Source organism: Hetaerina americana, unplaced genomic scaffold, assembly GCF_022747635.1.
Source record: "Hetaerina americana unplaced genomic scaffold, ioHetAmer1.1.p SCAF_8, whole genome shotgun sequence".
Taxonomy (NCBI): Eukaryota; Metazoa; Arthropoda; class Insecta; order Odonata; family Calopterygidae; genus Hetaerina; species Hetaerina americana.
Genome location: NW_027287427.1, coordinates 52052800 through 52079770, shown reverse-complemented (window position 1 = coordinate 52079770; position 26971 = coordinate 52052800). Strand labels below are relative to the sequence as shown.

The 26971-nt window shown below is 37.0% G+C and overlaps 1 protein-coding gene and 4 non-coding genes across 5 annotated transcripts in view; 3 read left to right on the top strand and 2 right to left on the bottom strand.

The window, feature by feature from the left end:
• The first annotated feature begins 11641 nt into the window (after nucleotides 1-11641).
• The window catches only part of LOC139698024 (lipase 3-like), a 65985-nt gene continuing 50655 nt past the window's right edge, over nucleotides 11642-26971 (top strand). The window contains exons 1-3 of the mRNA XM_071596881.1: nucleotides 11642-11728; nucleotides 12700-12895; nucleotides 19540-19654. Of these exons, the coding sequence (XP_071452982.1) occupies nucleotides 11642-11728; nucleotides 12700-12895; nucleotides 19540-19654 (398 nt within the window). The remainder of the gene's footprint in view (nucleotides 11729-12699; nucleotides 12896-19539; nucleotides 19655-26971) is intronic.
• Nucleotides 15141-15214, bottom strand: TRNAI-AAU (transfer RNA isoleucine (anticodon AAU)). The gene has a single exon. It is a non-coding gene; the product is annotated as a tRNA-Ile (tRNA).
• On the top strand, nucleotides 15645-15718 carry TRNAI-AAU (transfer RNA isoleucine (anticodon AAU)). The gene has a single exon. It is a non-coding gene; the product is annotated as a tRNA-Ile (tRNA).
• TRNAI-AAU (transfer RNA isoleucine (anticodon AAU)) lies at nucleotides 17938-18011 on the bottom strand. Its single transcript has one exon. It is a non-coding gene; the product is annotated as a tRNA-Ile (tRNA).
• Nucleotides 18441-18514, top strand: TRNAI-AAU (transfer RNA isoleucine (anticodon AAU)). Its single transcript has one exon. It is a non-coding gene; the product is annotated as a tRNA-Ile (tRNA).

Here is a 26971-nt window from a genome sequence, read left to right as displayed (position 1 = left end):
TTTCAGAGCTGATGAAAATATTTAACTATAACACGAGTGACAATAATATTCAGTTCGACAAAATATTCGTGTGCAGAGGAATCACATGGATATAGCGAAGGAACTATTGAAAACTTGCAAAAACTGAAACTAGGTGGAGAACATATTCATTCCACTCCAAAACCAAATAAAAATTTTGAAAATCTTCATCTCAAAGGAAAAGTCTCAACAAGCTGCTATTAGATAATTTGTTTTGAAATGCAAGACAAACTACAGTTATGATGTTTAAATCAACCACAAAATAGGCATCCGTCATATCAAGACGTACTTATAACTGTAAATTAAACATTATTTTTAGTGATTAAATCATTTAGAACATCAGTATTTTTATATGAAGAACCGCTTTCCAGTGCCCCTGGGAAAAATGCTAAACTCATACTTCCAACATAAGAGAACATCGGTGAAAATATGAAGAGCAAATAAAAAACTAATCAAACACATTATTTTACTGATTTAATTCCTTTTTTCGTTAGATATCGATTACCAATTGCCTCTACATCTAGACATACCTTCATTACCCTTCTTTTCCTCATTCACATTTCCAAAGCCTCCAAATCTATACCTTTATCTTGCTTCAATAGCCAAGTTTTTGCCCCGTAAAAAATCACGTTTCATATTAAAGTTTTCACTGATGATTTCTTAGCGCCTTCACTCAACTCCTTCCTCTTTTTGGAAGCTTCTTGGAACAAAGAAATTCATCCATTAATGCCCCCACTACTTTGAGCATTTAGGTCCAAAACACTTACAGATAGATTAACCACCTGCTATAATATTTGTCCTATTTTATTAGTTACCAATGATCCCAGAATTAGACACCCATATGGTGTCTGACACCCGCTGGTGTTTTCTGAGAATGTAAAAATTTAGAAAGAGAGAGGGAAAAACGGATGAAATGTAATTAAATTTGAACTTTGGTGACCGATACATCTCCATCAATGCCTTTGGTGCTGGGGGTTGTCCGAATATATAAATATCGGGGCAGGGGAGATAAGTGACCGTCTCAAATCTGAGAGAATATTATAATTTCATCATCAATACATACGTGCGTATGTAAAATCTGAAGTCGTCCAAGCAACGAGAATTGGGTCATAAGTAAGTCCTAAACCTTTTAATTTAACAAAACGAAACTAAAGTTTTAAATTCGCAGGATTTTATAACATTGTAACTCGTGCAAAGGCTTGTAAGACTAAATATTAAGTGAATATTCTTATGCACATAAATCAGTAATGGTTAAGTAATAAAATCATCAGCTTTTGATAATGGACATTGAGAAAATGATTAATTACATCATATAGTTGGCCAAAAACAAAGTACAAGATATTCTGACGTGGAGACCATATTCTCACGTGCAAACTATGCCGTGGCAAACAGCAGAAAGTCCATCCCAGGATAATGATCCACTTTAAGTGGCCACAAACCAGTGTTAATCCTTGGGGTAAATACAAGAAGTGAAAAATTAACATATTTTAGATTGAAGCAGCTCCAAATCCTATATAATACTTCCTGCTATAATGTTGGTGGGTTTAGCGGTTTTGATTACACTCCTGAGAGTCAAAAATATTTCTAAAATTCATATCATAAATATACACCATCGCCATCAAAATACTGGAAAAAAGTTAAAATTCATCTATATGAACATAATGAACCCAAATTTATGAAAATGCATCCAACATGCTGCCTCTCTAGTATACGACAATTTTCTAAGATTATTTTTTTAAAAATGTTTTAGAACACAAATAATAGAATGTCTTTACCGAGGAATATTCTGTAGCTCAAGACTTTCTGAGACAAAAAACTATGCCCATAATTACTCGATCGAGTGAGACAGGTATTTTTATTGGACAAAAATTGAACAGTCAGTTGATTCTGATTTATTTATGTTCTCTTTGCATTACGTGCCCGGCATGCGAGCTCACCAAAAGAGTTTTTCAAAGAAGAAAGAGGGAAATATTTTTAATGGTTGACGAAGATTTCAGGCAGGAGTTTCAATGTATTTCAATGTCCTTCTCCTTGACAGAAATTTTTCTGGGCTAAAAAATAATTTTAACACTAAATTTTCTATCATTTAATGGCCAGCTTTTCATATTTTTGGCATTAATTTCCAGTTGACCTAATGAGAAGTTGACTACTAAAGCAAAAACTGAATTTCACAAGAAAAGATTAATGCAATTTAACTATCACATACTTCATTTATGAGAGGGTGATTTGGTCTTAATAACAATTTGAGCCACACCTTGATAATTGAAGTCCTCTCTTCTCATTCAAAATATTTTTCTTTTTTTATTTTGTCCTTATCCTCACAGTTTAAAGGCTTTGGAGAGAACCACATGAAGTCAAGACTTCTGCAGGCTCAACACATATTTTGATCCTACTCAACTTTCATCCTAACACACCTTTCAATATGCTTAAGCTGCCTCCACTATTCGAACTCGGCGGTCAGCATAATAATTATTCCATTTTCGCATTTTTTTCTCAGAACACGTATGAACCAGAGAGCATTTTAGTTCGTACTTCATTCCAGTTTATCGCTTTTATATAAGTCGTGCAATGAAAATATTTTTCATCATGACTACTTTTATTTAATTAAAAATAGCATTCAGAATCTTGCGTTAAGCTGTGGCGAATATGATGGGAACTTCTTGCCGACATCATTCATTTAAAAAAAGTGGCATGACAGAATTCTCTAATTATTAATAAAAATACACATGTGCTGATAGACAGTGTCAGGTGGCACATAAGTCCCAAGTTATCACAAAAGATAATAGATAAAATCAGTCAGTAAAACAAAAGTACACTTCAAGTAAAATTAAAAACACAAATCTCTTTAACAAAGCTAGTGAATCCTCATCTCATTTACATCCATCAATCAGCAAGAAAAAAAGATAAATTAAAAAAAAATAAGCTATTACACCACACCACACATCAATCGAATTTTTACATATATCCCTTACATCTTGTGCTTAAATTTGTGGTCATTTCTCCCTAATTATTGAAGGTGGAAGTGCTAAAAAATACCAAACGTGATTTTTCAAGTTAACGTATTGCTATAACAACCTTGATTTCGGTTCATAGGCGAAATTCTATTTTCTTTTAAGATGGCTTTTGGACGTGCTGATGAGCGGATGAAATTTGTTCCAGCATCTTGCATAATTTCAAGGTGTCCCCACCTCAGCCAACGGGAAACTCGGTTACCATGGTGATCGACGACCTTGATGCTGAAACACACCATTAGTTGACCTTCTGCTGCCTTTTGTGTGGACACTTTGCACCTTCGGTGGACCTTGTTCTTCGGTGGGAATGGTAGAAAAAACTAAACTGGATGAGCTTTTCACGGACGAATTAACAACCTTCCGTTGTGAGTGAGCTGACCGCCCATGCTTTCACGTCATGGAATATCTTTCGCTTCTTCAAGAAATAGTGAGATGTGGCCCATTACAGGGTATCTGAAAATTCCGAAATAGTTTTCATATGCGGTAGTTACGGAATTACGGTGGGGTTGATCCATCTGATATTTTCTAAGTAAACATCGCTGCGTCACAATAATTGCCCGGCAAAGAAATCATTAATGTAAACTCTTAGCTTGAAGAGCACGACAGTCATCAAAGAATCCACACCAAGTAAAACTCACGCGGGAGTTTGTGATGCACGCTAAGGATAAAAAATAATCGTTGTTTAAATCATGTACTGAGAATAGGTTGTACGGAGCATAAAAGCCGCACACGAATAGAGACGGATGCGGAATTTTGGTAAGGGATGAGTCGCAACCCTAAGGTTAACTTTGCGATAGTATTTTAAATGAATGTCTTCAGTTATTACCGTTAATAAAAGCTTCTAAATTAAAAAAAGAAACCAACGCTGGGAAATGAGAGAAAATAAAAGAATGTTTACAGCACCATTACTGCATAGGAACTGAAGAAATTATCATTTTGTCGATCTTTTTCACCTTGTCTTGGGTCGTTAGGAAGAAAATATTTTCCTATTCAGTATTTATTTACAAGGTGTAATCAAAAAAAGACCGGACTGATTTTATTCTGCGCAAACCGTTTAACGGATCGAAGCGAGACACAATGCGCCATCTAGCGACACATCAGACGAGAGGTGTTGCGTTTGTTTACGTCGAGTCTTTACGCAGCAGCAGCGGTACGTGTCTTAACCTGTTCGTCGCCACGAGTAACGGCAGAAATGAAGGAGCTAGAGGAACAGCGTGAGTGGGTGAAATTTTGTTTCAAACTAGGAAAAAGTGCTACGGAGACATTTGAAATGATTCAGCAAGCCTTTGTTAATGAAGCTAAGAGTCGAAGCTAGTGTTTTGAGTGATACAGTCGTTTTAAATCGGGCAAAACCTCGACAGATGAAGATTCGCGAACGGGGCGCCCTTCCACTTCGACAGACTCCAGCCATGTCAATTTGGTGCGAGAAAATCGCCGTTGGACTGTTAGGGAGATAGCCGAGGAAGTGAACATTAGTTTTGGATCCTCTCAGACAATTTTGACAAACATTTTGGGCAAGACGCGCGTCGCATAAAAATTCGTCCCGCGGGTGCTGACTGATGAACAGAGACAAAAACGTGTGGACATTTGTCAGGAAATCCTGGATCGAATCAATACCGACCCATAGTTTCTTAAAACCATCGTAACCGGTGACTAAATCTGAGTTTACGGTTATGATGTTGAGACAAAGACCCAGGCTTCTCAGTGGACGGTCCTCATTCTCCGCGACCAGAGAAAGCTCGCATGTCCCGGTCCAATGTGATGGTCATGCTGGTGTGTTTCTTTGATTGGCAAAGGCTGATTCATTACGAATAAGTCCCTCTAGGTCAAACCGTCTCCAAAGATTTCTACCTAAAGGTCATGAAGAGGCTGAGGGTCGCAGTGAGCCGAAATAGGCCGGACATGTGGAGAAACAATGCATGGCGTTTCCACCACGATAACGTGCCGGCTCACACGGGGCTGATCGTGACAGAGTTTTTCGACAGAACCGGAACTTCCGTGATCTCGCAGCAACTCTACTCTCCAGACGTGGCTTTGTGCAGACTTTTTTGTTTCCAAAGTTAAAATCAACCTCGAACGGGAGCCAATTCGACACCATTGAGGAAAACTAAAGGTACTGCGGACCTGAAGAGGATCCCTAAGGCAGCTTACCAGGCAGGGTTCGAGAGCTGGAAGAAACGTTGGCAAAGGTGTTTCGTCAAACAAGGCATGCACTTTGAGGGCGACAAGTTCGATTAAGCTGTATCCGTCGGAATAAACAAGTTATAAAATCAGTCCTGTCTTTTTTGATCACACCTTGAGCATTACATTTTTACTCCCTTACTTTCTACAAGGGGAGATGAGGTCTGGGCTCTGCGCACATTACCTATAACCACCCCTGAAACGGATGTCTTCAGTCAAGACAAAGAAGTTTGTCAAAACCGGGAAGCACAGAATGTGATAATGGAGAATTTTAGGCATCTGTTCTTTTCATACTCATCTAATGCGCGATTTTGTTTGTTTCATAACTCAATTTGCCTTTTCTGATGTCATTGATAATTGTCTAATCAACTTGCTGTCTTTCTTTACTTCTTGGATGACTGAACAACGATAATGAATAAAATCTCTCAGCACAGGGGATTATGTAGAAGTTTATCGGATATTTTGAAGAAAATGGAATCATATTTTCCGCAAATCGGATATTTTCGAGTGAAAAATCAGCATTATCTAGCCTAGAGAAATATAAGTAGCGCTTGCCTCAATTTTTATCAGCAACGCATCGTGCGCGATAATAGTTACTGAAAAGGTTTCCGATGCGAAACTATGTGCGCCATTGTGAGAGTTTCCATAATCTTTCATATTTACTTAAGAGCAACCTGACGCGCTCAGAGAAGATCAGAATAACTACAATCATCGAATACTCACTTTAATCTTAGGACAGGTTTTACGTAATGAAGAACTCTGTGATATTTTTCCGTGAAAATTCCGTAATTTTTAGTCAGTATTACCGTTTCTTTAGCCACCAAATATTTCCTTTGAGGTTCCTTTAGTACAAAAATAATCTATATCATGACAGTTAAATGTGGTCATAACTTCAAAAGGCAGGCAAATCATTTGCGAAGGCGAAATTTTGCCTATTGTTCAACGCTTCAGACTTTTAACAATCACCAAATAAAAACCACATATTTACATATCCCAAGCGAGTAAAGGTGATCAGTTATTCATCAGCAATATATGCAAAACTTCATGCAGCATGATGGTAGGTTTTCTTCACCATTGAACAACTAGAGAATTCTGACTCACATATCTCTTTGGGGGCTATCGTTACACACTCTACAGTCTACATGCAGCTTTTGGTTCTAAAAGTGAGGTAAATTCCTTTTCTAAACATATCGTATACATTTAGCATAAAATACCACAAGCTGAATGGCTGATGAAAGCATGGAATTTTCAGCTTAAAGAGAGATTTCCGTCTTTGGCAGGATGAAACAAGGGACGTAAAAAATGAAAACGTAAACGTCATGGATCTTATTTTATTCGCATCAAATGATTTTCCTTTTTTTGATCATATGGTCCATTATGGAGGAAAACTAAGAGGGAAGGGTTCATACGACCACAGCAGGTTTTGAAATGATAAAAATACTCCTATCAAAAACTAGATTATCTGAAGGTTTTTGTTCAGGAATTTTCTTTTCTACTCTCACGCATATGGATGGAATATAAATGATTTGTATAAAAAGTATCGGGAAAAGTTTGGGAAAAATTGTTTCAGATAGTTCTAAAACGCCTCAAAATTCTTCGAAGTACGAGTGCATCCCTTGAGTGTCGACACAATTTTACTAGCGCCTTTTCCACGACTCAAAGGCAGATTGTTGGCAGATTCCGGAAGGTCCTTAAGTGTACGTGTGCAAGCGTCTTTGATGGCACTTAGGGCTCCATAGTGGTGTCCTTTGATGGAGGATTTAATTTGTGGGAATTAGACATAGTCCGCTGCTGGTGCCAAGTCATGACTGTAAAAGGGTTGGGAAATCGTCGCGATGCCGTTGCAGAATGCCTTCGCAGGCAGACACTCGACACTGCTTTTGGTTATCCGTCAAGACCTTCGGGATGAGTCAAGTGCAGAACTTTCGCATCGCCAAATATTTAGTGATAATGGTGTACACTGTCATTTTAACAATGCCAATACAATTTGCAATCATGAGAACACTTAACTGATGGTCTGAATTCAGCACAGCTTACGCAAGGTGAATATTGTTACCGATACTTTTTATGCAAACCTTATGTGGTCGCGTATCAAATGCCTGGCAGATAACATTCCGTCTGCGACATGCAGGTTTCGTCCCAAAGACTTCACATTTTGGGCGAAGACCTAAATTTTGGGCAAATCTGTGGGTTCCCAGAAGTACCCAGAGTCGAACCCGGGCCCTCCGTTCAGAAAAACCATGCTACTGGACTGGACTACTTGCTTATTAGGATGTTAGGTAAAAATTTTCTTTATTTTTTCGCTTCGTTGTTTCATAAAATACTGATATAAATAGGAAATATCAACATGTACGTACATTTTAGACCTGTGAGCCTATAAGAAATTCCCTCCAAAATTTAATTCCCAAAATGACTTTGTATGCATCATTCTTAACATAAACCGGTGAGTAATCATAATTCCGAAAAATCCGGTGTGGAAAGCGAACTCAATTCTTCATATTTCCGTTATCCCTACTGTAAAAAAATATTTATTTTCAACTGATGACAAGAAGCCCATTTCTGCTTAAAATTCACATTTTACGAACAAAGAAGAGAGTAATCAACCCAAAAGATTGTTCTTCTAATGCTCTGTACAATGTGGAGATCCGGAGAAAAATATCAGCTCTTCACTTTACAAAATCGTTCTCGTAATTCCCGCTAACAAATCATCTCGTTTAATAACAATTACTGGAAAAGAGGAATATTTGTACATGACATTCCTTTTCTATTGATAAAGTAAAGGAAGTGAAGTTCATTTGAACTTCAGCCGTGGGAGTGTACGTATTTTCTTGCTATTTACGGAGAATCTTCGAAACAATAGTAATGTTTCCGAAACTTCCACGGCGGCGCTACTTGTCATTAAGACTGATGTTATGGGCAGGCAAAACAACCTTACGAGAAACGCTTGTGCCGATCAGTGTGATTCCCACGTTTTCAGTTCCCTGGTGCTCCAAGTTGTTATTTTGTAATTTTTGAGGATTTTAGGTTAACCATACGATATAGTACCTTCCACTGAGTATACCACTTAGTGGTATACATATTACTTCGTTCCCTGGACTCCAAATAATCCAGATTAGGGTAAGTTTTCAAACACCACTAAATTATAAGGTCGAAGGCATATCGAAATAAGAAGTTTATATCTATTTACTACTTTTGGATTTTAATATTGTTTATTTAATATTTTAAGGCACATATATGTGCTACACGTTGAGATGACTTTTCCCATGAATATTTTCTAGTTTTAAATGTGTTTCAAGGATTCAATATAGTATTCATTATCAGTCATACTTATACGAAAGGCCCTCTACTTTGCATACAATTTCCCACAAGTGCATTATAGTGTAAAACTAGATTTATGATATAATAGTCGAAGAATCATTTTTCATCCACATCTATGCAATATTCCGTTAGTCGCCGCAAGGGCGTGTGGCGGGAGTTGTTAGGACACATGCCACGCATGGTAAAGTTCCCGAACTCTATTAATTACAAAAATAATACTTCACAACAAATTACTGGTCAGGGTCCTATTCAAAATAGTTGTAATATTTTGGAGAACAAACCACTTGCCGCTACTCCAAAGTTTGGGCCGCTTTCACCTGATTCTCTCTCTTTAGCGTTTTAAAACTGACAAGTAAGTACTCCGTGTTGAATGTCTGGCATTTATTTTAGGGTATAAGGGGGATTGTGCGTAACTTATTAGCAATGCAAAACCTTCTTTTCGTCGTATAAAACAGTCAACATCACCTTGACTTTCGAGCTTTTATTGGGATAGGGATTTTTCACCAATCCATTGTAAAGATTGCCCTTTTGTTTCTAATCATTACTCTGACTAATCACCTGTTACGATACTGGACAAGAAGGCAGCTCCATCAAACAGTTCCTGACAGACTTAAACTCGATGTTATGTCTGGTCTGCTACCATCAGGCGAGGCACAAATTCGGCGGCGACTCAATCCATAATTTTTCCGTCAGGATTTCATAGCACGAACCAAGCGAGATGCAACATGCACTGAAAGTACCCTGGCAGTCAAACGTAGATTCACACGAACAAGATCGTTCTTTTTCTCGACGTGGGGCTCATCGGTCGACTTTAATTGTCTTCTGGAAGGCTCGTCGTCTTCCACTGATCGCCACCCCTTTTTGAACCAGATAAATCAATCATAACAAGCAGAATATTTCATAGTAATCTCACCATACCATTTGGCAATTAACTCAAAAGTTTCCGTGATGAATTTGCAGAGTTTCCCGCAGAATTTTACTGAACAACGCTGCTCCTTCAAAGAGATCATGTCCGCGGATCCGATTTTTCGCCACACTCCACGAACACCCCCTCACACCAACGACCGTAACTAAAGGTGGTACTTCGGCAAACATTACCCATTCAAGCAGCTTAAAAAATAACCAACTGGATGCGCCGTATTTAATAAGTTCTGGGACCTTTTGAACAGATCTCGTACACATACACGCAGAGAAAATTAGGAAATAGCCTTGGAAAGAGTTCGAGGTAGTAATTGAAGTAATTAGAGAGTTCATCACATTTAGATGTTCGGGTGATCAAACCTTAGTTAACCAGTCATCAAAAAGATTAAAATCATTCCCTAGCACATTTATTCAAACATTTAACATACCTTTTGACAAATTAGATGTATTTTATCATTTTACCGTGTTATGAAGATTCAAAATTGACCAACTTTGATCAGCGCGTGTAGGAGTAATACCGAATCTGCTCTAAATAAAGTTGCTTTTTTACTTTAAAAAAAATATTTAGAAAAATATATATTAGAATTAATTTAATACCAATTTGAAGGATACACGTGTCATTCCGGAAATTGCTTACAGGAATATGCGATTTCAACTATTTTTTAAATTAATTTATGTAGCCTTCAAGCCACCGCTATGGTGTGTCGTAGGGGGTGAATCCTACCAGACTAATTTTTACCCGAACATGACCCTACCGCGGTCGGACAGTGTTAATATGATTTCTTATCGTTCGTGGAAAAAATGAAATCTTAAATCTATCAGTTCTACACTTAATCTCTCTAATTTTTTTGACATAATCTCTCCTACCGAAGTGCAATGGGCGGGATAATACATTTTCAAAATCACTGCTAAACAGGCCTCCTTCCAATTCATGCAAGAGCTTCAATCTGTAATTTAACCTTCGCTCTGTGAGTAATTCCCAGCCTAGCTGCTCTAATATTTTGGATACGCTACTAAATTTATCATAACGTTTTACAAATCTAGCTCCACTACGCTACACCCGATCAAATTCGGCCATTAATCCAACTTCGTGAGGATCCCATACACTTCCAGAATATTATAAATGAGGCCTAACCAGCGACAGAAACCATTTCTCTTTGACCTTTTCATCACATTTACCTAGTACTCTTCTAATAAATCCTTGTTTTTTGTTAGCTTTTCCACATATTCCCCGTGCGTGTTTCACCCAGGAGAGGTCGTGTGTGAGGGTGACGCCTAGGTATTTAATTGAGTCTCCAAATTCCATCTCGGCGTTCCCGATGCAATAGGTGTTCGGGAGGGAATTTTTGTTTCTCCAAAAATGTATCACGGCGCACTTTTTTAAGCTTTATTCTAATTGCCAAGAGTCGCACCAGCGTTGTTTAGCATTAGGGTCAGCTGATAAAGATTCTGAGTACTCAGGATCACGGAAATCACGGTAAACCACTTGTATGAGGAGAAATACTCAAAAGTATTCAGGCTGGCGATTCATATTACTTTTCTTACTTACGGTGTTACATGTAACTATGATTCATGTCATGTGATGAAAAAGTAGATCACTCTTCGAAGGTGGTTGAAATTTCGTGAAACACACGTGCATTGAAAAAATTTTATGGAATTGTCGAGAATAATTATTTTGATTTCCAGAGAATTTCGGAGTGGAATATTTATGAATATTCTGGGAAGTGAGAAGTTTCTCAATTTACGACGCAATATTACGAGAATCATGGCATAATCTCTGAAAGTAAATTGATTTCCCTTTGTCACGCGGAGGACAATGAGGCCACATTAAAAAGAATACGGGCGGAAACGACTGGAGAGTATTTTTGCTCAAAATTGAACAGGACAGGCTACCAAAGGAGGGTTATTTAATGTTCTGCGCCGAGCGCATTTTCAAGGAGTTGAGATTTGTGAACTTATAAAGCGTTACGCTAAGCCTAGCAGCTACTTGGCAGGTAAAAAAAAGAGAATACGGGTATAAAGGATATTTTCAAAACTACGGTTGGCAGTCTTCCTTCACGTAAGAAATACCTGAGTGTTCTTAACCCGAAGGTCACCTCGATATATTTTTCAATTTTTTAAATATTATAATTGTTTTCATAAATTTAGAATAAATTTAAATTACTCACTTTATTCCCATTCATCTAGGAGCAATGAATATATTGAGAGACATTTTCTTCATGCTGTTGATGTTCGGACAAGCGGAGGCGAAGGAAGATGGTGCAGAGATTCCCACAACGGTAAATACGTATCTCCAGGCAAATCACAACTTTAGTATTACGCATCGCTCTTACAAAGCTATCAAATAGCGATAGAGGTGGGAATAAGTTAAGTTCCTGGGAGATAGTTGGTAATTAGGAAGTGAGTTTTGATGAATTATAACATCATCTTCAGCAAATAGAAATTTAGATTGTTATTAGAACTTCACCCCGTTGAAAAGTGGATAGATTGGATGCCAATTAAGAAAGAAATTTAATAAATCAACGAGTAATCGTTGTATTAGTGCTGAGTTTAGTGTATATGGCTGAACATTGACTAGATCCGTAAGGACCGTGACAAAGCTTATCAAAGTAAATGAAATAGATCCGGCTCTACTCACGCTCACAATTTTGTTATATCGCAGCCAACGAATTTCAAGTTGAGCGCTAATGTTTTTGCTATCAAGAGCAACAAATGTGATATTTAGCTCGTGAATTATTTGTTCCTTTCAATCCATATTTAGAAACTATTTCACTAACATTAAACATGGCAACAAAAAGTGATACAAATAATAATGACCTGCTTATGATGTCGCATATTTGGAACATGGCATATAAAGGCAAGGAATATTTGTAACATGGCATACAATAAGAAATACCGCATAAAAATACGCAAAAATGGGATACAAATGCCATACTAACATATGCTCTTAGTATTACTCCGAAATTTTGAAATTCGGTGACGAAATTGTAACCTTAAGTATACTATCATTCTCAAAAAATTATTTAGTTTTCGTTGCAAGGGATTCACCTACGGTGTAGTACGCCAAAGCCGAAAAAAATGGGTGAAAATATGAGGCGATAACAAATGATAAAGAATTGGGGTAGGTTTCAACGATTTGAAATACTTTTCTTTCATTGAAAATATCAATCGGGATGAACTAAAAAAATATTTAACCGCATGAGGACACTATTTCTTTAGCAATTGATTAAAAATACATGCAATTTATCAGGAGGACCTAATTGCCTGGCACGGTTACTCTGTGGAGAAGCATGAAGTCACTACATCAGATAACTACGTCCTCACCCTATTCAGGATAACTGACACACCCAACTGCAGGGACCTGAGGAAGGAGTCGGTTATCCTGGCACATGGAATACTCTGCACCTCCACGGACTGGGTGATAACTGGGCCAGAAAATGCACTCGGTACGTATGCATCTTTTTAGATATCGGAAAGAATGGGCTAAGATTTTACACTCTGCCAAAAAACAATATTTTAACCTCATCATCATTATAGACACTCGATTCGAAGATTAACTAGTTATTAGTCCCTGTCAAAGCTGTCCTGTTTACTGTAAATATCTTCATTATTTCATAGTCCCCTTTGATGCCATTATTCATCACTGAGGATATTAAAAACATATTACAGACCCCCATTTATTGCGGTAGATCAGATCACCAGCATAAAATCAGGGGGATTTGTTGTAGAAAGGATAGATTTAAAATTTCCTCGAACCATTAGAATTCATAATAGATATGACAGAAATCGTGTAGGAGATAATTAGAATTTTTAGTGTATCTATTTGTCCATACCCTGCATGTCATCTTTTTTATTTAATAGACCGATAAGTATAACAGATCTACAGCGTGGTTTGAATATATGTATCCTTTTATGGAATAGTGTTACATGTAAGCACGTTGTTTCATGCGATTAACATTTTTTGAGTGCATGGTCAAACTAATATGTTAGTAACTAATATGTTAGTGGAGGTAGCATGATTGCGCTTGTGCGCGTATGCCTGGTGACCTAACACCCCCCGCCACACGCCCTTGCGGCGGCTTGGTGGGTATTGTGTAGATGTAGATAGTTGTAGATCACTTGCTTCTTCTAAATCTTCTTTGCACTTTCTCTGAATTGCTTCTTTTTATGCTTCCTTCGTTTTTGATCTTTGGTCGACTATTGTTGCTCAATTTAATTCCAAATAATGTCTCTTTTTGTAAGCGGACTTTTTGATAGTAGAAATAGACTTTTCTCTTCACTCAAACTTTGCTATCCATAATATTTCACCATTACTAATAGTGAAACCTTTCAACGCTCATAACCATCTTTTCTATGCCTACTGATCTACCCATCTCTCAAAAATTAAATTACATATGTATACATGCACACAAATATATAAGTATATAGATAGATAGATAGAGGTATTTATTTGGACGAAATTGAGACCAAATGGTCCATTCTTCCATTTAACCCATCGTCGTATAAATACTATATTAGGCATAAAATTTATAATTACATGCATACACAAAAATACAAGTCAAACAGACATACATTATGCCCATATTTGCACATCGAAAAAAATACAAATGCATGTAGAAACAGGGTACGGCAACAATAATTCCTTTTTTCAACGCAAAACGCTTTCAAAAAGGAAGTTATATTGCCACACCCAGGGTATATATCATATATATATGTGTGTGTGTATATATATATAAACACAGATTTAGATTTTTAGACTATAGAGACACAAAGAAAGAACACTCAAAAATGTTATTTGACGTTTCGACGGCTCGGCTGTCAGTCGACAGCCGAGCCGTCGAAACGTCAAATAACATATTTTGAGTGTCCTTTCTTTGTGTCTCTATAGTCTAAAAATCTACATCTGTGTTTTCATATGTTTGTGCGTCGCCGTCGCCATTTCGAAGATATTTTGAAATATACATATATATACATAATTTTGTATAGTTTGGTGTTTCCAAAGTCATTTAGGCTTGCGAGTGATGAATATTTAGTTAGGCAGTCAGCTAGGAGGTTACAAGTATTGCTATGTCAATTTAAAAATCACTGTAATAGGCACGGGATAAGAATAATGTAAGCAAAACAAAAGTTCTGCAATTTTCAAGGAACAGGAAGTTCAATATTTAAGTAGCAGTTAGAAACTAGTGAAGGTGGAACAGCTACCTTTAGCTACAGCTAGCTCTTAGAAGTGTCCTGGACGAAAATGACAAAAGTAACAGAGACATAAGAAGAAGAATTGCGTTGGGCAAAGAAGCTTTCACAAGGAGGAGGGAATTTATAAAAAGGACGTTGGGTAAGGCTGTTGAGAAAACGCTCGTTAAAACTTGGAGTGGACAACAAATTAAGTACTAGGCATGGTAGGGATGTAGAGAGGATTGTTGGGAGAAATAAAATATTGGTAGGAGAGGTATATTCAAAGCGATTTGATCGCCGATAATTATTGAAGCTTGTAATAGAAAAGAGGAATGAAATATTATTTCACTGTAGCAATGGGACTACATGAAACTATTGCGCTTGAGATTGAGAAGGATAGATAATTGTGAGCGTTAAAAAAATGTGTATCTTAATCATAAATGTGGGGGAGAAAAATTGGAAGGAAGCGCAAGTGCTCATAAATTTCGCCAATATAATACGAAATTGGTGAAAAATAATTGGCGCATGGGGGGATCGAACCCACGACCTTCGCGTTATTAGCACGACGCTCTAACCAACTGAGCTAATGGGCCAGCTGATATCGTGTGCGATTCTGGAATGCTGCACTTTTGCACGCGGGAGAACTGGTTTGAAGATGGTACTTTCTTTCTGGTAGTCGGAAAATCGCAATACCAGGTGAGTGAAGTGGGGGGGGGGGGGGTGGGAAATAACAAGCATTTTGGCTGGAATTAAGGTAAGTAGAAAGTATACGAAATTGAAGAACAGTTTAATATTCTTTTGGTAACAGGCAGTGTCTTTTTAGACTAATCCAAGATATGTAGCGATTTTAAATAAGTCTCTATCAGCATGCCACCTTAAATAGTGGAGTGCCAAATATTATTTTTAATGTGATCAGGAAATGTATTTATCCAGTTAACCCCGCTTAGAATATTGCTTTAAATACAGCGTGAAATAAAATAAATTGCCCTTGATTGATTCTTTTTCCTCGAATTTATTAATATCGGCCCATTAGCTCAGTTGGTTAGAGCGTCGTGCTAATAACGCGAAGGTCGTGGGTTCGATCCCCCCATGGGCCAATTCTTTTAATCAATTTTTTATAATATTTACGAAATTTATGAGAACTTGTGCTTTTTTTCAACCTTACTCGTTCAAATTTTTGATTAAGATAACAATTTCAATGCTCACAATTATATATCCTTCTCAAATCTCAAGCGCAATAATTTCATGTAGTCCCATTGCCATTTTTAGAGTGCAATGGGCATCTATTACTTTTATCATGAACGCCTAAAATTGAGCGTAACAGGGAAATCTAGATCCCAGAGATGGAACTAGTAAATGAAATAAGTGGTTACGACAGACGTTCACCAAGGAAGTCTCGGATAGAAATTCATGCAATTGCGGATTTTTTAGAACAATGCTGTACGCATGCCTACGAATTGAATGCTGAAAATAGGCAGCAAACAGTTATTTTGGAAGTAAAGATATTCCCTGAGCAGTGAAACCGATGAAGAACCACGCAAAGAAATGATTTTAAAGATAAAAATTGAATGATAAAATATTTAGCCTACGGGGGGATCGAACCCACGACCTTCGCGTTATTAGCACCACGCTCTAACCAACTGTGCGAATGGGCCAATTCCATGGATAAGTGAATTCTGAGACCCTATACTTTAACACACGGGAGAACTGGTTTGAAGGTGGTACTTTCTCTCTGGTAGTCGGTAAAATCGCAATACCAGAAGGCATTTTGGTACCAATTGGGATGAAATAAAACTGCTTAAACGCTCCACCCTCTCCCTTCCTCTTCTCTGCTTATCCAACGCTCTATTTCGGCCTTCAACATACTTTCATTTTCATCATTATTAATACCTTTCCATATTCCCTCAATCCACTTACTCTGACTTTTTTGGAATACCCCCGCAACTTCCTTTCTTCTATTGAAAACTTCAACGTTTATCATCCTCTCCCTCTAACTTATTTTTTCCCGTTCTCCGCCACACTCACATCCCAGGAGCCTATTCCTCTTGTATCAAAAACCATCTCTCACATTCATTGGGCATCATGCTCTATATTTAAGTATTAACTAATTTTTTCTTCGTTTCCCTAATCATTGTAGGGTCATCCATTCTCTTATTTCTGCAGATGCCTCTTTTTCAGCGAAATATTTTTCCTAATGCACCCATTTCAATGCTCGTTTTCCTCTGAAGTACTGCTCAGGCTTTGTTTTATTTCGTCATACTCCCAATTTTAAGCTCAGCTTTCCGAATTCTTGAAGATGCCATTAATTTTGTTTTCTCGTACTTAAACCTTACTTCATGCCTCCCGCATTTTTCCTGTGAGGTAGTTAATAAAAACTACGATCCCTTGGCTGTCACTCGATTGTTTCATTGCTTGATCACCTGCAAACCTGGCTTACTGTATCACCGCCCACATTCATTCCAGCTAAAGCCCTTCCCATTCTACTCTGAACATTTTTATAAAAATATTACTTGTCAATGCTTCGTTACTACATTATATTACTTGGTAATAATATTTAATTTTAGTACAAATATTGATATAAATGTTAATTGCATTTTCTAACAGATTAGTATAGTCAACATTTCGACAGCACATATTACTATCCTAGACGCAAAGGGGCGATTTAAATTATATATATATATATATATATATATATATATATATATATATATATTTATGTATATATATAAATTATGTATATATATATATATATAAATTATGTATATATATATATTTCAAAATATCTTCGAAATGGCGATGGCGACGCACAAACATATAAAAACACAGATGTAGATTTTTAGACTATAGAGACACAAAGAAAGGACACTCAAAATATGTTATTTGACGTTTCGACGGCTCGGCTGTCAGACGACAGTCGAGCCGTCGAAAAAACGCGAAGGTCGTGGGTTCGATCCCCCCATAGGCTAAATATTTTATCATTCAATTTTTATCTTTAAAATCATTTCATTGCGCGGCTCTTTATCGGTGTCATAGCCATGGGAGTATCATTACTTCCAAAATAACTGTTTGCTGCCTATTTTTAGCATTCAATTCGTACAAAACTGTTTTAAAAAACCCGCAATTGCATGAATTTCTATCCGAGACTTCCTTGTGGACAGTATGTAATAACTACTTATTGCATGTACTAACTCCATCTCTGGGATCAAGACTCTCCTGTAAAATTTATCTTAATCATAAATGTGGGGGAGAAAAATTGGAAGGAAGCGCAAGTGCTCATAAATTTCGCCAATATAATACGAAATTGGTGAAAAATAATTGGCCCATGGGGGGATCGAACCCACGACCTTCGCGTTATTAGCACGACGCTCTAACCAACTGAGCTAATGGGCCAGCTGATATCGTGTGCGATTCTGGAATGCTGCACTTTTGCACGCGGGAGAACTGGTTTGAAGATGGTACTTTCTTTCTGGTAGTCGGAAAATCGCAATACCAGGTGAGTGAAGTGGGGGGGGGGGGGTGGGAAATAACAAGCATTTTGGCTGGAATTAAGGTAAGTAGAAAGTATACGAAATTGAAGAACAGTTTAATATTCTTTTGGTAACAGGCAGTGTCTTTTTAGACTAATCCAAGATATGTAGCGATTTTAAATAAGTCTCTATCAGCATGCCACCTTAAATAGTGGAGTGCCAAATATTATTTTTAATGTGATCAGGAAATGTATTTATCCAGTTAACCCCGCTTAGAATATTGCTTTAAATACAGCGTGAAATAAAATAAATTGCCCTTGATTGATTCTTTTTCCTCGAATTTATTAATATCGGCCCATTAGCTCAGTTGGTTAGAGCGTCGTGCTAATAACGCGAAGGTCGTGGGTTCGATCCCCCCATGGGCCAATTATTTTTCACCAATTTCATATTACATCTGCGGAAGGTATGAGTACTTATGCTTCCTTCCAATCTTTCTCGTCCACATATATGATTAAGATACACATTTTTTTTAACGCTCACAATTATCTATCCTTCTCAATCTCAAGCGCAATAGTTTCATGTAGTCCCATTGCTACAGTGAAATAATATTTCATTCCTCTTTTCTATTACAAGCTTCAATAATTATCGGCGATCAAATCGCTTTGAATATACCTCTCCTACCAATATTTTATTTCTCCCAACAATCCTCTCTACATCCCTACCATGCCTAGTACTTAATTTGTTGTCCACTCCAAGTTTTAACGAGCGTTTTCTCAACAGCCTTACCCAACGTCCTTTTTATAAATTCCCTCCTCCTTGTGAAAGCTTCTTTGCCCAACGCAATTCTTCTTCTTATGTCTCTGTTACTTTTGTCATTTTCGTCCAGGACACTTCTAAGAGCTAGCTGTAGCTAAAGGTAGCTGTTCCACCTTCACTAGTTTCTAACTGCTACTTAAATATTGAACTTCCTGTTCCTTGAAAATTGCAGAACTTTTGTTTTGCTTACATTATTCTTATCCCGTGCCTATTACAGTGATTTTTAAATTGACATAGCAATACTTGTAACCTCCTAGCTGACTGCCTAACTAAATATTCATCACTCGCAAGCCTAAATGACTTTGGAAACACCTCGACGACTTTCATTCCAATTTTCCGTTTTTTCTTTTACCATATCTTCACGCATACGTTGAAAAGCACGGGTGACAACATAAATCCCTTTCTTACCTCTATAGTTAGTACTGTCTATCCTGAATCTCCATCGGCCACTCGCCCCTGAGCAGTCAGGCAAGTTGCGGATAAGTCGTCTCTCCCCTTAATGTACTTCTATCTTCTGTAAAACATTTATTAATAATACCAAGTTATAAATGCACTGTTTTAGGGAAAATGGTACCCTAATCTCTGAGGTAACTCTGGTTTCACGGAAATCAACTTTGAATCATTTTAATTCGCAGGGTATCTACTGGCCGACAACGGCTACGACGTTTGGCTGATGAATTTTCGAGGAAACCGATATGCAAGAAAAAATGTGGATTTTACACCTGAAGAAGAAGGTTTCTGGAACTTCAGGTAAGAGAGAATTCAGAATTAGTCTTCCGCATTTGAGTAAGAAATTAATTATCAAAATCAAGCATTGAATTTAATGTGAAAAAACGTTAAGAACCATGTTCTTAAGGGGAACGGTTAAATTCACTCTTTTCAAAATTGTGTAAACCATGACAATACTTTGTATATTTTGGGTAGTTTCATTATTACATTGCACTATTAATAATAATAGGATAAAAATAATTATATGGGATCTCAATGTTGCAAATAGAGAAGATAACTTTTTCTTCAGACCAGCGATTTTGACAGTAATTTGACCAGTGTTTTCTTTTCTCGACCTCACTAAATCCGTTAGAATAATACCCTTCGGAAATCTAATTAATTTTTGGAAGGAGAGGAAACATTTTCCCTGTTGGTTTCTTTCGGAGAAACGACTTTTTCGATTATAATTAAATAAATAAGATTTCATCCACCTTAGATAAATATTTCATTTTATCTCAATAAATTAAATCTATATCAAAGTCAAAGAGAAAGGAATTTTGAAGACAAACCAATGGAGCATGGCACACAATTCTTCATTCCGGCCAGATATACTAAATCTATAGACAAAAATCAGACGGTTAGATGGTTTGGAACTTTTTGAAAGTGTTCAACAATATAAGGAAGGAATCCTATTGAAACATGTGGCTTTCATCAGCAATTCGCTCCTTTAAAAGTTGACCTTAAAAACCCCAGAGCTTAACATACAGGGATCCTACTTGAACTTAGAAGTTTCCCCCCCTTTCAAACAAGATAAAAAGATCCACTACCCATGCCCACCTCCATCAAACTCCCAATCCCCCTTTTCCATTTCTCTCCTTTCATTCCACCCAACCCCACTCAGACTAGTCCCCTACATAGAATCTACCACCCAAAAGCACATGTTTTTACATATAGCTGTAGATGATATAGTTACGCCGAATCGTGTTTTACAGTGTTGTAAAAGTATAGAGGGAAATTACGAAAATGAGTAATTTATTCATCGTGACCTCCCAGGCCTACCAACGTACTCGAGTTGTGTCGAAATATATTTGTGGTTTAAAACTTTAGGCCTTTGGAGACATTATTCATCTCGTAGAAATAATAGGGTATAGTAGATGTAATAATAATGAGCTAATGACGTAGAACGCCCACTGTCACTAATTTTGAGGAGGCCGATTATTAGATTCTTAGCATTTAGTAACACGCCACGGATTCTCATACTTAGCACTGTTAAATTCCTCAAGTAATCGAGAGGCATTCGGTTACATTATTTCAATGCAAACATCCGACAAAAATGCCAATGTTTTTTATGGATGTAACAACGAATTCTTTTGCATTGTTTCAGGTGCTAGTGGAAGGGTGAGATTCACGACCGTGGCTAAATTTGCAGAGACGTTCGCAAACATGGTAGGGCTCCGTTTTGAAAGAACTCAGTAAACAGACGCTTTAGAAGTATTTCCACATGCCCTCGACTTCTGAAGCTCACCAATCAATACGAACGCATCTTAATCCGCCTTATTCAGTGACCTACTAAGACTTCAGCAGTCGCTCGCCTCTCACCGTTGACCACCTCCTGACTGCCGTTATGGGGAAAATATACGATTACTTAATATAGCCATTGAAAAGAAATGGTTTGATATAGCTTAAAACAAATAAAATTATTGCAGAAGAAGAATACTAGGTTTTTTTACAAAACCTTTAATTTGATACAACTAGTTAAAACACATAGTCGCCATCCTCAGGTACAAATAACTAGTATTTTTTTGTAGGAAATACCTAGTATTCTTCTTTCATTCGATACTTTCTCACCCTTAGCGTGATCAGACCACGTTATCCTGATGCCTCATCGTTTGTGGAAAAATGGCATCTTAAATAGACACCATATACATAAAAAATACGGTTGTTCTACACTTAATCTCTCTAATTTTATTTACATGATATCTCCAACCGAATTTCGATGAAGCTAATAATACATTTTCAACATCATTGCTGGAGAGACGTCCTTTCAAGTCATGAAAGAGATTTCATTTTAATTCAACCTTCGCTTCCCGAGTGATTTTTAACCTAGCTTCACTAATAATTTTGATACGCTACTCATTTTATTATAACAGCGTTTAACAAATCTGTCTCTTCTACGCTTTTCGAGATATAATTTAGCATCAATCCAACTTCATGAAGATCCCATATACTAGTAGGATAATCCAACTGAGGCCTCACCATCGAAAGATAACATTTGCCTGCGACCCTTTAATGACGTTTTCCCAATACTCTTTAAATAAATCCAAATTTTGTGGTGTCTTGTCCACACATTCCCCCTTTTTCTTACAAATGCTTCTTTGGAACCTGTAATTCTTCTAAAGGCCCTTTTAATACGTCCATGTCCATATCAAAATACTACCAAAAAGCGTGAATTACTTCACTTGCTCCACGTTTTGCCCGACTAATTTCGTATTTAAATTAGTGTTACTTTTTCTGGAGAATCTCATCACTTTTGTTTTCTCTCTCTCGCGCATTTCATATTGTCAATCGTGTTATTAATGTATATTCATATTTAATTCATTCATATTAACATGCATATCATTCTCATTGTCTTCCAGCTGGCATGAGATGGGTTTTTACGACATACCTTCGGTGGTGGACCACATCCTCGAGACGACAGGGTCAGATAGGACGGCGTTTGTCTGCCATTCCATGGGCTGCACGGCTTTGCTGGTCACTCTGAGCGAACGCCATGAGTACAACCAGAAAATAGAGTCGGTGCACATGATGGCCCCCGTCACCGTCTTGAATCACACCCAGACCATCATGAATAGCACCGTGGGAACGATTGACGAACTCGAGGTCAGTGCTTGGCCTTCAAATCTGTAGGTGGCGGCGGCGGTAATGCGATTTTCACCCAATCGGATTCATTATTTCCTGCGGAAGAACCCGGACGCCGCATGAGTTTGACAGTTTCAGTTAAATTAGATGTGGAGGAAGGATTCCGTAATGAAGGAATAAAAACATATTTAGTCTCCCCAGTAAATGTAAGTGCTATTACGACGCGGAAGGGACGTGGTAGTCCAGTGGATTGAGCGATAGGATTTTGATTGGAAGGTCCTAGTCCGATCAACGGGGGTACCTCTGGAAATCGTCAGCTTCACCCAAGCTGTGATATTTTTTCGAGTACCAGATCTTTCTGGGAAACCATAGCTGGCCCAGGGAAAGGTTCTGCCCCCTCACCCTGACATGTGAATTCCCATACTCCATTGGGTGAGCTACACCCTTAAGCTTCAGGATGCTGATAAATGTGGTGATGATTTGGAATTACTATACACGTCCCAGCTTGCTTAAACATAATATTGACGTTTAGGGATAGCTAAATCAAAGCAAGCAGCGTTGTAAATATTTTATTTAGGGTGAAAGTGAAAGCTATATTTTCAATTTTTAACTAGGAGACATTATATTTTACAGATTTATATTTCCACTTCTGTCCTAAAACTAAAAGGATATTCTTCAATGTAAACCAAGCCGTAAAAGATCGATAATAACTTAAGATCAAAAAGTGTAAAGAGGTGTCTTCTTTCGCCAAAATCATTGACTTGCCAAATTTGTGAGAACAGTTCAAACGGATATTTTTAGAGCTCATTTAAACATTTACTGCTAATTCTCCGGTCTCGAGACTTAGCGAAGAGCTGAGTTTGCAGATTTTTTAAGAATTTCTTAGATTTGCAAAAAGCTTAATTCTATAATAAATATGTTAGAGAAAATTCTTAAAATCAATTCTCAAGTTGATTGAAATAAAATCCCGGTATTAGCGTTTGATGATAGACAGTCTCAATTTTGTGTGCAGTGATTGCCTATTACACGACCCTTCATGTGAAATACTGAGTATTTTTGAGGGAATTGGATATTAGTTGAATGATTTGCATTTCTCACGGTCACAAAAGATACTCTGAGTTATACTCAAATCATGCATGTGATGCCTTTGAACAATCCAATCTAAAATTCAAGTGATACGATTTTCTAATTCATAGAACTCCGTGGTAAACCAAATGATGCCACAGGGAAAGGAACTGGGCCCCATAGCTTGAATATGTGAGTTTTACCAGCCTATGAGATGTAAGTGGTGAGCTCTACTCTCAAATATCAAATCAACTTTGTACTTGATTACCTTGAGCAGAATAGAGACGCTCATTACGGGACGACGGTGACAAATCGTGTTTCATATCGTCTAACGCGCTGAATTCAATCGAGTTTGGCGGTACGAAAGATTAATTTAACGCTGATTATTACCAAACTACATTGTTTCCAATTATTTGTATTGAAAACAATATATCATAAATACAATTATTTCATCATTATTTACTCACGATATATTTTTATGTTAACAAAGTAATATTGCCGGTGGAAAAAATTCTCAATAAAACTACCGAGTTGAATGTAATCGGCACATAATGACAATTAGATGCGGCGATCCTTAATCTTCATACAAAAACATCCCTATGCTTTGTTTTTAGATCGTTTTTGCGATTTTTCCATGCTAAAATAACTATAAGGGCGTATCACTTGTTAATTATTTAAATATTGCGTCCTGATTCAGAAGATATTGAAGTGGTTGAGACATAAAAAGATACATAGAAATCATCTAGTTTCTCCACAAAAAAATAAATTTTTCAAAAGACTATCATCAATTAAGTTTGCCTATCTCTATCTCCAAAGCTACAGACAACTGATCAAAAATAATGTAAGTAATGCATTATCTATATAAACGACAAATTGAGGCCTGGTATCCTTGAATCAACCCAGTGATTCATAACACCTGATAGGAAACTATTTGGCAGAATCAATGAATCAACGAGGATAAATCCATTATATTCACATATATTCATAATAATATTATTTACTATCGGAATATTTTTGCCTCTTTGTTTATGGTCTATCACTAACGATCATCCCATGAATTAATCTATAATCAAATATTGCTGGTTTTTCGTGGTACAGTAATTTTTACGTAATCCAAGATGTATCGATAGCAATTATACTCTGCAAAAACAAGGAAACTACTCGGGGAAAACAATTTCAGAACATGTCAAACCATCGCACCAGGAGGCCTAAAGTCACCCCATAGCAATTTATATGACTAGTGCAATCGGCTATTTTCAGGATTGGTATGCAACGTTTGGGAGAAAGGACTTCAGCGCCAAGGTCACGGAGGCTCTGTGGGGTGAAATGTGCCGGAAGGAAAACATTTATCCGACGATCTGTTCCTGCCCTATCTTCCTCATCACAGGGTGGCAACTAGATCCCCGTGAAAACGTAAGCGTATTCCAAGATAATGATTTTTGGCCTCTACCATGTCTCAAATCAAGATTATGATATTGAACAATCGGACCCCAAAAGTGAAATGTCGACCGTAAATTTTACCATGAAATTTAAAATAATAAAGTAATTTACTGATGCTTGCGTATCCGTTGGATGAAAATTTCTTAGAGTATTTCCTTATACATATATATATAAAATATTATATATTTACATATTATATATATTATATATATACATATTATATATTTATATATTATATTTTTTATTTAAAGACAATTTTCCCACGGAAACCTGTCATTTACTGATGAGTAGCCTGAAAGCTAACAATAAATTTTAAGATGCCCATATGTATTTTTCATTGATAAGTACTTATAACGCCAATGGTAAGCAAGCACGTAGAAATTAAAATAACGCTGGAATAACTAGCACACGGTATTGAGAAAGAAAAGATCTATATAAAATGAAGCAGAGGTAACCAGTTGATGCCAATATCTCCTTTTAACAAAAAGCCGTCCATTTTGTGGGAAGCTATCAACCACCAGCAAGGAGGGCTCTCTTCTAAAACACTGATGCACTTCATCCAAGTGGGCGACGCAGGTAAGATGATCATCATGGCCTCACATTTAATTCAAATTCATGAAATTTTTTAAGGCATTTAAGATTCCTTTCCGATGAGTCATTTTCTTCGAGTTACTTATTTTCAAGGAGGAAGACTGCAAAAGATTAGCTACACAAAAGAGAAAAATAACATTCTCTATGGAGGAGAAAGCCCACCTGCATACAACATAAAAAATATCTCTGTCCCAATAGATATATATTACAGTACAAATGACGCCACTGTGCGTGAGGAGGTAAGTACTTTGGGGAAGAATTTGGATATCGCTAAGAATTAGATCACACTAATAAATACCTGCATCGTACGAAATATTAAGTTCCTTTTATTTCGCCATATTCGGAAAATTATTATTTTGAGAAAGGTAAAAGGGCGGAATGCGCCATTTTTAAAGCAAAACTTATTATCTGACGAAAAAGTCATGCTGTGAATCGATTTTCATTTTAAAGAATCATTTTTTACAGCGTAATGCAATTTGACAAACTTATCTCTTACAGGATGTGAACAGATTGGTAAGTTCTATTCCTTTGGCGATGAAAGTACGCCCAGTTGACAACAAAATATATCAGCATATGGATTTTTTATGGAAAAAAGAAAGCCGATATTCCGTTTACAATAAAATTATAGAGCAAATGAATACGTAAGTAATCCCTCAGCTCCTCTGGAAAAAAATCTGTAGTTTTTATTCCACACTTGAAGCATATAGCGGTTAGAAATGCTGTTTGTCGCCATAATATTTGAGCTTTGAGTTATTTGGTACTGCATTTTCGTCTGATTATTGCGTCATTAAATTCTGACGTATGCCTAATTACCTTTTATTTTTGTCAAGGAATGAAGTTGAAGCAAATTCCGAATGTGGTGATGACACGTGGAAGGCTGATAAAACGGATGATTCCATCAGGTCCCAATATATTCCCATGCAATGCACGTTACCAGTAGACAAGGGAAGCCCAACTGAATCAATAGTAAGTGATAGTAGTATCTGAGACCAGGGAGTGAGAAAATAATGAAGAACAGGCTGAGCTAAGAGGACGTTCTTTTCGCCTGGCAAAGAAATAATGACGATACCATGGGAGGTCAATTTTTTGTGTGCGAGAAACAAATTCAAGTTGCAAAAAAATTAATTAATATTAATGTTACTGATAAAAAACACTACCACAGATTTCATGAATGCATGGGTGCAGTCAGAAAATATTGACCAAACGACGATATCAAGTTTTATCAGGTCGATTTTCATTCATCCTAATTGCACCTATCAATCTGAATTGAATTTAAAAAATGACATTATTGTAGGAAAATATTCCCTGCATATAAAGTATAGTAAAACTTTCAAGTCTACCAGTTATTCAAGAATTCCATGGAAATGATCGGGATTGAAACCATTTATCAATGACAATTACTTA